At 42.8% G+C, this 13,889-nt stretch overlaps 1 protein-coding gene across 2 annotated transcripts in view; it reads left to right on the forward strand.

Moving 5' to 3' along the window:
• GLRX3 (glutaredoxin 3) overlaps window positions 1-13,889 on the forward strand; it is a 32,459-nt gene that overhangs the window by 3,073 nt on the left and 15,497 nt on the right. For both annotated transcript variants that reach the window (XR_006701774.1, XM_045439268.1), the window contains exons 2-4: window positions 3,559-3,667; window positions 12,808-12,882; window positions 13,628-13,829. Coding sequence is in view for 1 of the 2 variants with exons in the window: in XM_045439268.1 (XP_045295224.1) it covers window positions 3,559-3,667; window positions 12,808-12,882; window positions 13,628-13,829 (386 nt within the window). In the remaining variant the exon portion in view is untranslated. The remainder of the gene's footprint in view (window positions 1-3,558; window positions 3,668-12,807; window positions 12,883-13,627; window positions 13,830-13,889) is intronic.

Below are 13,889 nucleotides of genomic sequence, written 5' to 3' on the forward strand. Positions count from 1 at the left end.
CCCCGCGTCGGGCTCTGGGCTGATGGCTCAGAACCTGGAGCCTGTTTCCGATTCTGTGTCTCCCTCTCTCTCTGCCCCTCCCCCGTTCATGCTCTGTCTCTCTCTGTCCCAAAAATAAATAAACGTTGAAAAAAAAAATTAAAAAAAAAAACCAAACTATAGTATTGTTGAAGAATTGATTTTTCTAGTTATTTTCTATAAGACAATGGAAAAGTATTCATATACATAAATCTTTGTCTCTTTAATTACCTCCTTAGGATAGATACTTGACTGTGTGTAGGAAATTTCTGAAAGGTTGCAGTTTAATTTTTACCAGCAGGATATGGAAATGCTTGGCTCTCTCCATCTTTTTGGTCGTGGAATATTATTTAAAAAATCCTTTTCAATTTAGTAGAAAATGGTATCCCAGTTTTTTAAAAATGAGGTATTAACATACACACCATGTAAAATGCACAGATTTTAATAGTTAGGTATGATGAATTTTTATAGTTGTACATACACAAGTAATCACCATTCACAACAGTATCGAGCCCCAGAATGTTCTTTAGCTCCTTTCCAGTAATCCCCACCGCTGATCCACTTTCTGCCAGTGTAGATTAGTTCTGCCTGTTCTTGGTACTTTATGTAAATGGAGTCTACAGCTGCTGGTTTTTTATGTCTGGGTTGTTTTGCCCAGCATGTTTTCGAGATGCATGTTGTTGCATGGATCTGTCATTAGTTCCTTCTTACTGCTGAGGAGTATTTTATTATATGAATAGACAACAGTTTCTCCAATTTGTAGACATTTGGGTCATTTCCAGTTTTTGGCTATTGTGTCTGAGCTTGTTGTGAACATTCGTGCGCAGGTCCTTTTTTGGGCCTCTTTTCTTTCTCCCCGTCCCCTTAGGCTTTGGAGCCTCCCCAGCATCCTCTGCAGAGGCTCATTCAGAGGTTTTTCAGGGGCAGGTAGATCACTTTTGGCCTGCGTCACACTGGCCAGAGCTCAGTTCTGGGGCCCCAGACAGCTGCAAGTGTAGTCAGGCCGTATGCCCAGGAGGAGAAGGAAACCACACTTGGGGAAACACAGCATAGTCTCTGCCATAGGCCCTGAGGCCCACCTACCCACACGTTGGAGCTTCTGAGTTCTGCTGGACACAAGCGATAACCTATTGATTAGGGACCCACAGTATGTCCTTTCCAGCCTTAGGTGGGCCTTTCTTGAGAACATGCTGCTTTCCTCTTGTGTGCCCCCCCGGGCAGCTCTCCCTTCTGCCTCAGTGCTGTCTGGGACTCAGACCTCCATTTTCCTTTGTTTCAGCAAATGACACGCTTCCTACTTGGGAAAACAGCACCTCCCCAACTCTCCTTCTACTCTCTCCTCCCCCAACATCTAACATTTATTCGTAGCTTTACCCATTCTGGATTGCTTCACTCCTGACCTGGAACAGACTGCCCCTTATCTCCAGATGAACTCTTCTCTGCTCTTAGGTTCCCCTCCCCTGCCGCCCCGAGACTTTGCATCCTTAGAAGGCTCTTTTGCCTTCCACCTTTTTCTCTTCACTCGCACTACCCCCTCACAAGACAAACGTGAAGATTTTCTTGTATTAAAAAAAACAGGGGCGCCTGGGTGGCTCAGTCAGTTAAGCATCCAGTTTAGGTTCAGGTCATGATCTCACAGTTTGTGGGTTTGAGCCCTGCATCCGGCTCTGCACTGAGTGTGGAGCCTGCTTGGGATTCTTTCTTCACGCTCTCTGCCCCTCCCCCGCTCACATTTTTTCTCTCTCTCGTAATAAATAAACTAAAAAAAAAAAAAAAAGCCAATCCCTTGAGCCTGTCTTTGCCTCTGCCTGGGACTCCCCCTGTTTACAGACAGATCTCTTTTTTTTTTTTTTTTTTTAATTTTTTTTTCAACATTTATTTATTTTTGGGACAGAGAGAGACAGAGCATGAACGGGGAAGGGGCAGAGAGAGAGGGAGACACAGAATCGGAAACAGGCTCCAGGCTCTGAGCCATCAGCCCAGAGCCCGACGCGGGGCTCGAACTCACAGACCGCGAGATCGTGACCTGGCTGAAGTCGGACGCTTAACCGACTGCGCCACCCAGGCGCCCCGACAGATCTCTTATTAAAGCGTAGATTTCTAGCAACCTGCTGCAGTCCGACTTGTGCTTCTGCCGTCCAGCGTTGCTGGTGCCCTGCCACCTGCATCGGATGGTTGTCATTCTTTCCTCCTCCTTCTCTTGACTTCTGCGAGGCCCTTTAACCTTTGAGGGGCACAACAGAATCGAGCCCCAGAATGTTCCATTTAGGCTCCATTTTCTGGTCTACTGCCGGCTTCCTTTTCCTTTGTCTGTCCCAACTCCTGTTGATGAGTCCAGAGGCTCTTACTTCTGTGTTTTTGGAGGGCTTGTGCCAGCTCTGTTTCTTGATTCCCAAGTCTGTCTGCAGATGAAGCACAGACTTCTTTCCTGAGTTTGAGACCATCACTAGCAGCCCACCAGGTTTCCTCTCCTCTCAGGTTAGCGGCTAGTATATGTGACCCATGCCTGCTGCCACCGCTGGTCATCCGTCAGTCACTGAAACTTGGAGTCGCTCTAGCCCTTGCTTCTAAGGTCACCAACCAAATCCTGCCCCTCCTACCTCTGAAACCCCTTTCGTTCTGTTCTCTGACGCTGGATGGGAGGCTCACTCTTCTCTCAGCCGTACTGCTTCACTGGTTTTACAGGCTGCCACTCCTTTGCTTACCCACAGGTTAGTTGTCCTTACTTCCTTTCTCTATGTAACATTTTTTTTTAAAAAATTGTGTTTTTTTCCTGCTTTTTCACATTTTTTCCGATTGGGGGTGGTTATATTTGAACTTAGAATTCTGTGGAAGGGTGTTTAAGTTCAGTATGAGGATAGACTTAAAAGGTATCTTTGCCAAGACAATTTTGTATGAAAATAGTTGATAAATATACACTGAGATGCCTAAGAACTTAGTCAACAATTTATTAATCCACTGTCCTGTCTGTTCATACTATCAATTTTTAGAAAATCTTTTGTAGTATAATGTAAAAAAAGGATGTCGTTGTAAAAAGTAATTTCTTTTTTTCCCCCTGTTTTCTGCCTGCGTGCCTTCATTTTCAACATTTTATTCCTGTTCCTGTGGTCACAACTATACCTCTGCCTCCACAGTACTGTGCTTAGAAAGTGAATCCTAGAATTTGTAGTGACCATCTATCTGCAGTCCCTTTTCAGAGACATCGTGCAGACATCTAGTTTCCGCCTTTCCTAAGGATCTGAGAACATAATTGATTTATAGGACTGTGAGTTGAGATGGATGAATATTTAGAACCACTTCATATGAACTAAGTCTTCACTCAAGAGATACCATTGACTTGAAAGTTCATCCGAAAGATTATCAAGACCTTGCAAGCCTTCCATTTCAGTCTTTGTTTAATACAACAAAATTGTAGCAGTACAAAAGCAATTCAGGCAGTTCTTGTACAGGTTTTTTGGTAATAGAATTGAATATATATACATATCTCCTTATTTTAAAAGACACTTTAGCTTTGAAACATTGCGTTTTGTTGATTTCTAGGTCCCTCCTCGTGGTCCATTTTTGGGCGCCATGGGCTCCGCAGTGTGCCCAGATGAACGACGTGATGGCAGAGTTGGCCAAAGAGCACCCTCAAGTTTCATTTGTGAAGGTATTGTATTTCCAGTGTCGCATCTTTTGTGAGCTTAATTCTGACTTATGATGCAGACTGCATTTTACTAACGTAAGGGAGGAGGGGTGTGGGATTCTACATCTATAGTTGGTGCATTTGTTATTTTTGCAGTAGATTATTCTTAAAAATCTTAAAATTGCTTTGCATTTCTCAAGTACCGAGTCGTGTAACAATCACCATACTTTCCCCGACACATGCTTGGTAGATTGCAGGATGAGCAGCGGGGATGTTTGTGAACAGAAGCAGACTAGATCATTCAGTGTGGGCCATTGTGGTTTTAGTACGGTAAAAATACTAACAGAGCTTGCTTCATTGAAGAGCAAGGTGTGATGTGCCAAGTGATTGGAGAAAGGGTGTGTGAGGCGGCTGGGAACCCAGGGAACGGAAAGAAGCTGCTATCTGGGATCTGGGGTCAGGTAAATGCAGACCCATAGGAGAAACCGAAAGCTTTGCTGACCTGTTTAGGAAGCAGAGAAGGAAGGAATCTGGTGTCTCTCTGGCTTGCCTTGTTTTCACCCAGCTTTGCATGCTCTAGTTCCTAGTTTGTGTCTTGGGTGGGCACGTACTAGGAAGTGATAGCTGAGGCTGTGGATTAGCTACTTGGTTTAGCACATTTAATGCTGTCATTCAGGACTTAGTACTGGTTGAAACAACAAAGCCACAGTAGAGAAGCCGAGAATCTTAGAAATGAAACCCTGGTTTCAGAAACTTGAATCCTTCAGATTTAAAGAAACAAGAAAGACCAAAGCCTTATTTTATGAAACCAGAATTTGTGAGTTCAGAGGACATGTTTAGCAAATATACCCACATGTGGGGTTAAAAGTGACATCTCTTATTTTCCGCTTTCTGTATCAACTGAAAACAGAATTCTGAAGGCTAATTCATCTGTGTAACAGGAGATAAAACTTTCAGGCAGTTTCTGTACAGATGAGTGTGCTTTGAATGGTGTTGCAGTTAGATGTCTCAAAATCACAACAGCGTGAAAGGTGTACAACGCGAAGCTCCCCCGCACTCCCCCCCCCCCCCCCCCGCTGCTGTCCTGCCCTATAAAGAAGGGGCTGCCTGTGTTAATTTTGCATGAATCCTTTCAGTGTTTTCTTTTTTTTTTTTTTAAATGAAGATAGAGCAAATATAAAAGTAATAGCTAGCTTTTTAAAATTTAAGGACTTATTTAAAATTCCAATGAAATGTGTAAATGTAACCTTAGAATGTAACCCTAAAATGTCCAGTATAAATAATAGAAGGAGACATTAAAACTGCATGTTTGGTCAGTGATAAAAGATAATGATTACAAGTGGAATGAATGATTAAACATTTCAATCATAAGATTAATCAAGATGATGGTAATTGTTGCAAGTCTGCTTTTATGTGTATAATGTTACAGGTTTAGGTAACACATTGTTCTGAGCTGCCATCTGAATGGTTTATTTAAAGAGACTATAGAATTACTTCTCACATTGGTACCACACTTGGCAGTGAGATTTTAAGTTGTTCAAGTGCTTAAGTGTCTCGCCAGGCGTTGGAAGTCCTGGTCTGCTGGGGATGCCTGAGCCCTCCTGCACCTGCCTCTCGGGGGTAGGGGGTGGCGCTAGGTGGGGCAGTTCTCCCAGGAGTCATTACTTTCTGAAAATTCACTCTGTGGAGTAGTTGGTCTTTAAATGGCAGGGGTAACCTGCAGTGGACTTTGTAAGGTAGGTAATTTAATTGGTGAGCAAATAAGAAGTAAAATATTTGAGAGGTCTGTTGGCATTCCCCAGTAAGAGAGGGTGCAGTTCATTTTAAAATAACTGTCTTTTGTTATTGAGAACTTTTTGAACAGTCTAGGGAAGGGAACTGATGTTCTGCTCTGTGTCTTTTAATTTGATTTCTTAGTTTTTTTTGTTTGTTTTTTGACTGCCAACAGTCTGGCATTTTTGACTTGTGAATTATAGAGATAAGTCCATTTTATAACTTAGATTTCCAAAGTCATCATGTAGGTGATCTCAAGCATAATGTTATTAATACTTAATTTTTTTTTTCTTTTTTTTTTTTACTGTTTGTTTATTTTGAGATACACACAGAGCATAAGCAGGGGAGGGGCAGAGGGAGGGAGACACAGAATCTGAAGCAGGGTCCAGGCTCCAGGCTCCGAGCTGTCAGCACAGAGCCCGACGCGGGGCTGGAACCCATGAACCGTGAGACAGTGACCTGAGTCAAAGTTGGACGCTTAACCGACTGAGCCACCCAGGCGCCCCTTTAATACTTTGAGTGTAGAGTTTTGTGACCACCAACAGTTTCTTGTTTTGTAGACAATGGGAAAGTAATACCTGAGAAAAGTTAGCATACGTTTTGGTCCGAATTAGTCTGTGCTCACTGGAACAGGTTGTTGAAAGGCAGGACTCTCACATTTATTGCACGTGAACGAACATCCTCCTTCCTGTACTGATGCGCTGGTGATGAAGTGCACGCACGCTCCTTGGCACCACGTCTATGCCCGTGCCTTGCGGTGATTCACTGTTGCGCATTGGCTGTCCCATCTAGCCCGAACCCAAGGCTCTGGGCCCCACAGGAGGTTCGCACACCTCCAAGGCCTTCAAGGAGACATAGGAGTCGCTCTTATTGCCCAAAGTCTTACTGAAAACTTAACATTTGTTCAGAGTAAAATTAAATGGCTAATTAAAATGTTACATGTCCTTGCTTTTCAAAATGTGTAAAGTCAGTTTGTTAGCTCTTTGTCTTTAAATTTTTTAATTTTGTTTCTTTAATTTATTGTTTTTTTAAAGTTTTTATTTATTTTTGAGACAGAGACAGAGCATGAACAGGGGAGGGGCAGAGAGAGAGAGGGAGACACAGAATCCGAAGCAGGCTCCAGGCTCTGAGCTGTCAGCACAGAGCCCGACCGGGGGGAGGGGGCTCGAACCCACAGACTGTGAGATCATGACCCGAGCCGAAGTCAGACGCTCAACCGACTGAGCCACCCAGGCGCCCCAACTCTTTGCCTTTAAAACGGGAATACACGTTTATTGTTTACTCCCTTGTTTGGTAGATAGAATCTTTCAAGGTCTAGGGTGTGGTAGTGGGGTGGGAAGGAGCGAGAACAGCATAAGGCTCCTTGTGATGGTGTAGTTGGGTACCAGTAGTTCTATTCGAGGTCCGAGTCAGATTTGTCTTTTCGTAGAGTGGCTGTTCATTTTTTTTTTATTTTACGTTTGATTTTATTGTGATTTAAATTATTAATTGAAATATTTTATTCAATTTGTTACATTAAATTTATTATTTTTTTCTTCAAATGAGAATTGTATATTTTTAAGGTGTGCTGTTAACATGATGATTCAAATCAAATCCATTTTTTTTTTTAATTTTTTTTTTCAACGTTTATTTATTTTTTTTGGGACAGAGAGAGACAGAGCATGAACGGGGTAGGGGCAGAGAGAGAGGGAGACACAGAATTGGAAACAGGCTCCAGGCTCCGAGCCATCAGCCCAGAGCCTGATGCGGGGCTCGAACTCACGGACCGCGAGATCGCGACCTGGCCGAAGTCGGATGCTTAACCGACTGCGCCACCCAGGCGCCCCTCAAATCCATTTTGTATGAAGTCTCCCATGTACCCCTGTGGCTTTTTTTTTTTTTTTTTTTTTTTTTCCATCTCCAAACTTAGTCTGTGCCTATGGTTCAACGATTAGAGAATATCTTGTACTTTTGTCTGTTCTGTCGTTTAATTCCTGTTTTATTTGGCTTCTTGAGTAGGTGGTGGGATATTTGAAGTAGAGACCTGTACCTTACCTTGTTTTCATTTTTTTATTGCTTTCCTTTGTGTCATTGGCTTCCATCTCCTATGCCAGCCTCCCCCACCCCTCTTCCAGCTTGGTATTCTGATTCAATTAAGCCGTGGTACTCATTTTACCATATAAGGCACTTTGGTACATAAAATCTCAAAGTCAAGCTTATTGGCCACCTGGTTGGTGAGGTTTTGTACTACTGTATTTCATTTAGTAGTAATCTGATTTGTATAGTTCCTGCTGAACTTGAATTTTACGTCCATTGTAACTTCAGATATGAAGGCAAAGGTATAGGAGTTAGATACTTAAATTTGTATTTTTTGATTCTTAAAAAATAGGAATTGTTATAATTTGATTCTTGAATGCACAAGCATCTTAAAATACAGCTCACAGTTCAGTTTCTAAGGGTCTCTAAAATCAGTATAGATAATTTCTATGTGGTTATAGAAATGTTCAATTCTAAATGTCTGTGCAGTTAGTATTTGTAAACAGACAATGTAGGGTCATCTCCAGAAGGGTACCAGCCAGCTGTGTAACTAGGTACCACTTAGCTGAATTCCTGTTTTTCAGTGTCAGAGAATACTGACCAGTTTATTTGGCATCTTAGAGAACGTATGTAGGATTCCATTTTTGGAGAACTCTAAAAATCCCTCTCAGATAATTCAAGTGGAATTGCTAAATCTTAAAAATATCCTAGTTTTTACTTATGCTGTCTTGGTAATTAAAAAAAAAAAAATTGACAATTAACAGTTCATTAGCCATTCCTGGGCTACGTTTGGTAAAGGTCTTTTAAAAAGCTATCAAAAACATTAAGGGTCTATTTGGACAAGGAATTTTACTTCAAAAGGTTTTCCTTTAATATCACAAGTCACAGAGTTAGAAAGAAGCCTCTTTTTGATGTTTAGCAAAATATTCCTGAATGTCAGGTTTAATTGTTCTCTCCTCAGCCTTGGGGATCAGTGCCACACTGGCCAGTGGTCACTCCCGTTGTTGGCTTAGCAATAGTGACGACCATTTATTCAGTATTGTGTCAAAATTTATTTACTCAACACTTACAGGCAACTACTATGCTAGTCACTGGGGGTACACAGCAATAGGGTAATCGGGTAACATTATCAAGGTAATTTCAGAGAATAGTTCTGAAAGGAAAGAAATCGGGTGTGGAAGAAGAGAACCTGGGCTGATGGGTGCTTTATTCCGGTCTGGCTGGAGAGCTGCATCTAGTAAGAGAGCTGGAAAAGGAAAAGGAGCTGTCCTTGGGAGAGCCAGGACAAACTTTTAGGCTGTGGATTAGCAAGTGAGTACTGCTGGAGGGCCTGGCCTGCATATGGGCCACCGGTGGGGCCAGTGAAGGGGGAGAGGGTATGGCAGGAGGCTGGAAGGGGAGGCAACAGCCACATGACCTGTGGGCACTGGTGGAGTTTGGGTTTTATTTTGAGTGCAGGGGAAGTGACACATCAGTTTCTGGTTTTAAGTGCTTACCTGGCTGTCCTGTGGGGAGTGGGTTGAAGTGGCGGAAGGATGCAGACTGGAAGCAAGTACGCACGTTAGGAGGCTATTTCACAGGCCAGGTAAGAGATGCCTTGGACACTGGTGGCAAGGGAGCATCGAAATGACGTCATGGTCTGATTTGGCTTGTATTTTGGAGGGGGAACCCAGAAGACCTGTTAACGGATTGGATGTCGGGTGAGGGAAATGGAGTAATCAAAGTTGTCTTCCTTCTGATTGGATCACTGGCTGGATGAAAGAAGACAGAGATGCCCTGGGGAGGAACAGGCTTGGTGGGAAATGCCTGGTAGAGATCCACATGCAGGTGTCAAGTGTGTAGCTTGAAGCTGAGCGGGGAGGTCTGGCCTGGATACAACTTGGGCGTTGTCGCCATATTGGTGTTTCTTAGAGGAGACCGCTCAGGCAGGATGAGCGTAAATAAGAGAAGTGCACTCAGAACCAAGTCCTGGGATGTGCCAGCCGTGGAGAGGTTGGCCAGATGTGAGGGAAGAAGCCAAAGAGACTGAGTCATGAGAGTTATAGGAAAAACTAAACAAAACATGGAAAGCCAAGTGAAAGGTATCATGAGAAGGTGGGTGCGGTTGTACTAATGATACTGAAAGGTCAGTAACATGATGAACAAAGAGTAACCATTGGCTTTGGTGAAATGGTAGCTTGGCGGTGTAGAGAGGAGCTTGGCTCTGGAGCTACACTGCCCTCCTCCACTGCTCACCATTTTGGAATCTTGGCTGAGTTACCTAACCTCCTTAAATTCTAGTTTTTTCTGTTAGTTAGGTGTAATGACAGCGTCTATGATCGTGCAGATTAAATGACTCAGTATACAAACTGCACTTAGAACAGTGTCTGGCTTAGATTAATCATAGCTGTCAGCCATTACCATCATAGTGGTCTTTGGTGACCCTCTAGAGAGAGAGTTCTCTACCTCTGCAGTTAACCTTGCTGTGGTAACAGCTCCCTGCCTCTCCTCACCCGACTGCACACGGGAAGGGTCTGAGTTTGAGAGTCATGGTTCAGGAAGTAGATGGTTCCCAACAAAGGCATTCTGTCTGAAATTCCATTCTGGAAACGTTCGTGTTTGGTGAGGGCTAAAGTCATGTATAAATCCTATCTTTGAAATTTAATCTTTCTTTTTGATCGATAGAGTAGAAAAAGTTTACCGTAGTATAGTGAAAAAAAGCATAGGTTTTGTAGTCAGTCTTGGGTTTATTTCTCAGCTCTCCTACCCAGTGACTGTGTGTTTTGGGACAAGTTACATCTTTACCTAGCCCCCTGTAAGGTTGAGATGATAATGTACCATACACTTTTCCAGGTGTTAAGTAGTTTAGGCAATTGAGTGCAAAGAGCCTGTTGTGGTTTATGGCACCGAGTAGGTTTTCCATGAAAGATAGCTATTATTGACTGCCGTTGGTCTTTTCTGAATGCAGCTCACTTTTCAGTATTTATTTATTTTCTATTTTCATTGATAGAACTGTCATGTTGCTTTACATCCAATAAAAATGTTTCCAGAGAATTTTACTGCTGCAGAGGTTTTAGGGCCTCAGATAACCCTTGATGTTCTGGGAGAATGGCTGTGCCTTTAGTGACAGTCCTGGCCCCTGCTCTGGGAGGATTTGTTTGTCACCACTGCCTTTGTCTTACGAAGAAGATGTCATCTCGCTGGGAGCTATATTGAGGAGAGGTACTTGTGGCGATCCTCCTGGCTTTAGGAATTTCAAGAGGATGATTTGCTTCCTAGAAGAATTGTCACTAACGGAGACCCTTGGAAACCAGCAGGAATATGAGAAGAGGTCAACTTTAAGCAGCACAGAGGAATGTGTTTTTATGATTCCTGATGTTGCCTGTTTTGGTTTGGTTTAAGACCATAGTATCTTGTTTTTGCTGAGTATTGCCCCCTTTCTTTTATTAAAAACGTTTTTTTTTTTTTTTAATGTTTATTTATTTTTGAGAGAGCTAGAGCATGAGCCGGGTCAGGGGCAGAGACAGGGAGACACGGAATCAGAAGCAGTCGCCAGGCTCCCGGCTCACAGAGCCCAACTCGGGCTCGAACTCACAGACTGTGAGATCATGACCTGCGCCGAAGTCGGACGCTCAACCTGCTGAGCCACCCAGGTGCCCCTTAGTACTGCCCCTTTTTAAAATTTGTGTTATTTTGCTGTTAGAATCCAGTTGTACCAAAGATAGGGATCGTAACTGAGCCTCACCCAGTGCCAGTGTGTGCCGGGCACTCTAGGGGTATTATTTGCAAGAGAAAATAACGAGCTGCCCTAGTCATCGCCTGCTCTGCTGTTATTTGCTTTGAGTGTGCAATTGTATGAAAGAAAACGGCACAGAAGTTTTCAGAACTTTCAGAAAGCGTGTTCTACATAGTGGTCTCCACATGCTTTGTCTTCTCTCTGTTCATTTTTTTTAGTTTATTGAACAGTTGATGTTGACTTGAAACGTATATAATTTTCACGTTAATACATTTTGAAAGATGAAGTAATTAAAAATATTTGTCTAAAGGGCGTTTTGAAGAAATAAAAATAAAGTAGTAAAAGAGCACCCGGGAATGTGTGAGACAGAAGATAGAAACCAAAGACGAATGACTGTGCCTCCCACTTACCGTCCAGGTTCATTTGGATAGATGGATGCTGGATTGGGGAAGGCTCTAGATAAGAATAGTGTTTCAAGCCCAGTGGAAACCTTCTCTTCCTGGAAGAATACAGGATATATATCTTTAACTCTTCTAACAGTATAATTTATCAATAAATTTTAATTTTTTTTTTTCAACGTTTATTTATTTTTGGGACAGAGAGAGACAGAGCATGAACGGGGGAGGGGCAGAGAGAGAGGGAGACACAGAATCGGAAACAGGCTCCAGGCTCTGAGCCATCAGCCCAGAGCCCGACGCGGGGCTCGAACTCACGGACCGCGAGATCATGACCTGGCTGAAGTCGGACGCTTAACCGACTGCGCCACCCAGGCGCCCCAATAAATTTTATTTCCTACAGGTATAATGTGAATTCAGATTTTTATTGGTTTTAAAAAGTTTATATTAAATTGAAAGTCCTGTGAGGGAAGGATACAATATTATGTCTTAGTTTCTCTCAAAGTGTATTGTTTACAAAATCCTGCACATAAATAGCTTACAGGAACTGTGTTCTAATTATTTAGAAATTGAGTTGTGTAAAATTCATATGTCAGGTAACACATCGTGTCTCGTTGAGGGGCCTCAAGGAAATCATCAAGCAGAATGCAGTCATCTTATTGAAAATGCATTTAAATGTATGAATAGACCCAGAAGTAGATAACCTAGCAAGATCTCTGCCTAGTGTCCGGCAGCCTGGCAGGGGTTAAAAGTAAAATTTATCAGACATCAATAGTTTATTGAAGAAATACTCCTTTTTGCTTCATAATTTGCAGAAGGCTGCAACTGTCAGTCATGATGTACTGCCTCTTGAAATTAGTCAATAGAGCAAACAGCAAGAATTGCTGTGGGCAGAAAATAAGCACTGTAATCATGACATAACTGGGGTCAGTGATTTATGGATTTCAATATAGTAGTAGCTGCATATGATTGAAAATTTACTAGGTCACTAGTGCACCAAAAATTTTATTCACAGCCTCCAGGCATCTTTTGAAATGTGCAACAAAATAAAAACCTCTGAACCTGTTTTGACACTGCGGACTCAGTGGATGACACACCAGCCCAGTGAGTCTCATTTAAATGTAAATGTGTCATAAACTTTTGTACCAGACTCTTTAGAAACATCACCTACTTGAAGGGATGCTGCATGTGAATCTGGTAGACATATTGAAGTCGTAAAAAAGGACCTTTTCATAATCAAGCTTTATATTCTTTTGTTTTTAAAGTTGGAAGCTGAAGCCGTTCCTGAAGTATCTGAAAAATATGAAATTAGTTCTGTTCCCACCTTTCTGTTTTTCAAGGTAAGGACAAGGATGGCACAAGAGATCCTGCATCTGTAGTGGGCCAGGGGGCTGAATCTTGGTTCCTTTGCCCCTTTCCCTGATCCGTGAACGTTAGACACTCAGTTGTTCCTGGCTTTGCCCCGTCTTCTTGTAGTCTCCTTGTTTGCATTGATGCTAAAGCTTGGCCTGGGGCATCCTGCAGAAGTGATATGGGCCACGTAGAGGACCAGCAACCAGAATTGGAGCTTCTGGAGAACAATCCAGATACTTGGCTATAGACGCAAAATGTCCCCTCCGTTGGGTAAAAGTTGGTTGCTTAGGGCATGTGCCTGGACATAATGGAACATCTGGCTGGTCCTGGTTTGATTAATGACTCTCTTAGGAAGCAGGTGCAAATCTGTGCTTCAGGGCACCCCTGAGTGTCCCCACAGTTCCTCCAAATACTGCATTTGTACTTAGTAACAGATTAATCCCCACGAGGGTGGAGGAAATCTTTTCTCTTTAAGGTTGGACTCTGATCTGGTTTGAGTTTGAGGTGTAGCGATGTTTTCCTAGTATGTTCCCAAAAAGGGGATGAAAGAAAACAGTTATGTATTTCTAAAATGGAGATGCATTCCGCCAATTGGTAATCAGAGTTTTAAAAACTCACCTAATAGTAAGTAGTGTTGACCTCTTTAAAAATCAGCTAGAGCTGTGGATTCGTGCTTGTTATAATTTTGGAGCTTTATGCCACACGTATTTTAAATGACTTTTTTAACTTCAGAATTCTCAGAAAATTGACCGATTAGATGGTGCACACGCCCCAGAGTTGACCAAAAAAGTTCAGCGACACGCATCTAGCGGCTCCTTCCCACCCAGCGGTAATGAGCATCCTAAAGAAGACCTCAACCTGCGCCTGAAGAAACTAACTCATGCTGCCCCTTGCATGTTGTTTATGAAGGGGACTCCTCAGGAGCCCCGCTGTGGTAAGAAGCTGCTTTCACATGGACGCGAGCAGAGTGGGCTCCACCGGCGTGGGGTGCGGC

This window comes from Leopardus geoffroyi, chromosome D2, assembly GCF_018350155.1.
Source record: "Leopardus geoffroyi isolate Oge1 chromosome D2, O.geoffroyi_Oge1_pat1.0, whole genome shotgun sequence".
In the NCBI taxonomy this organism is placed as follows: Eukaryota; Metazoa; Chordata; class Mammalia; order Carnivora; family Felidae; genus Leopardus; species Leopardus geoffroyi.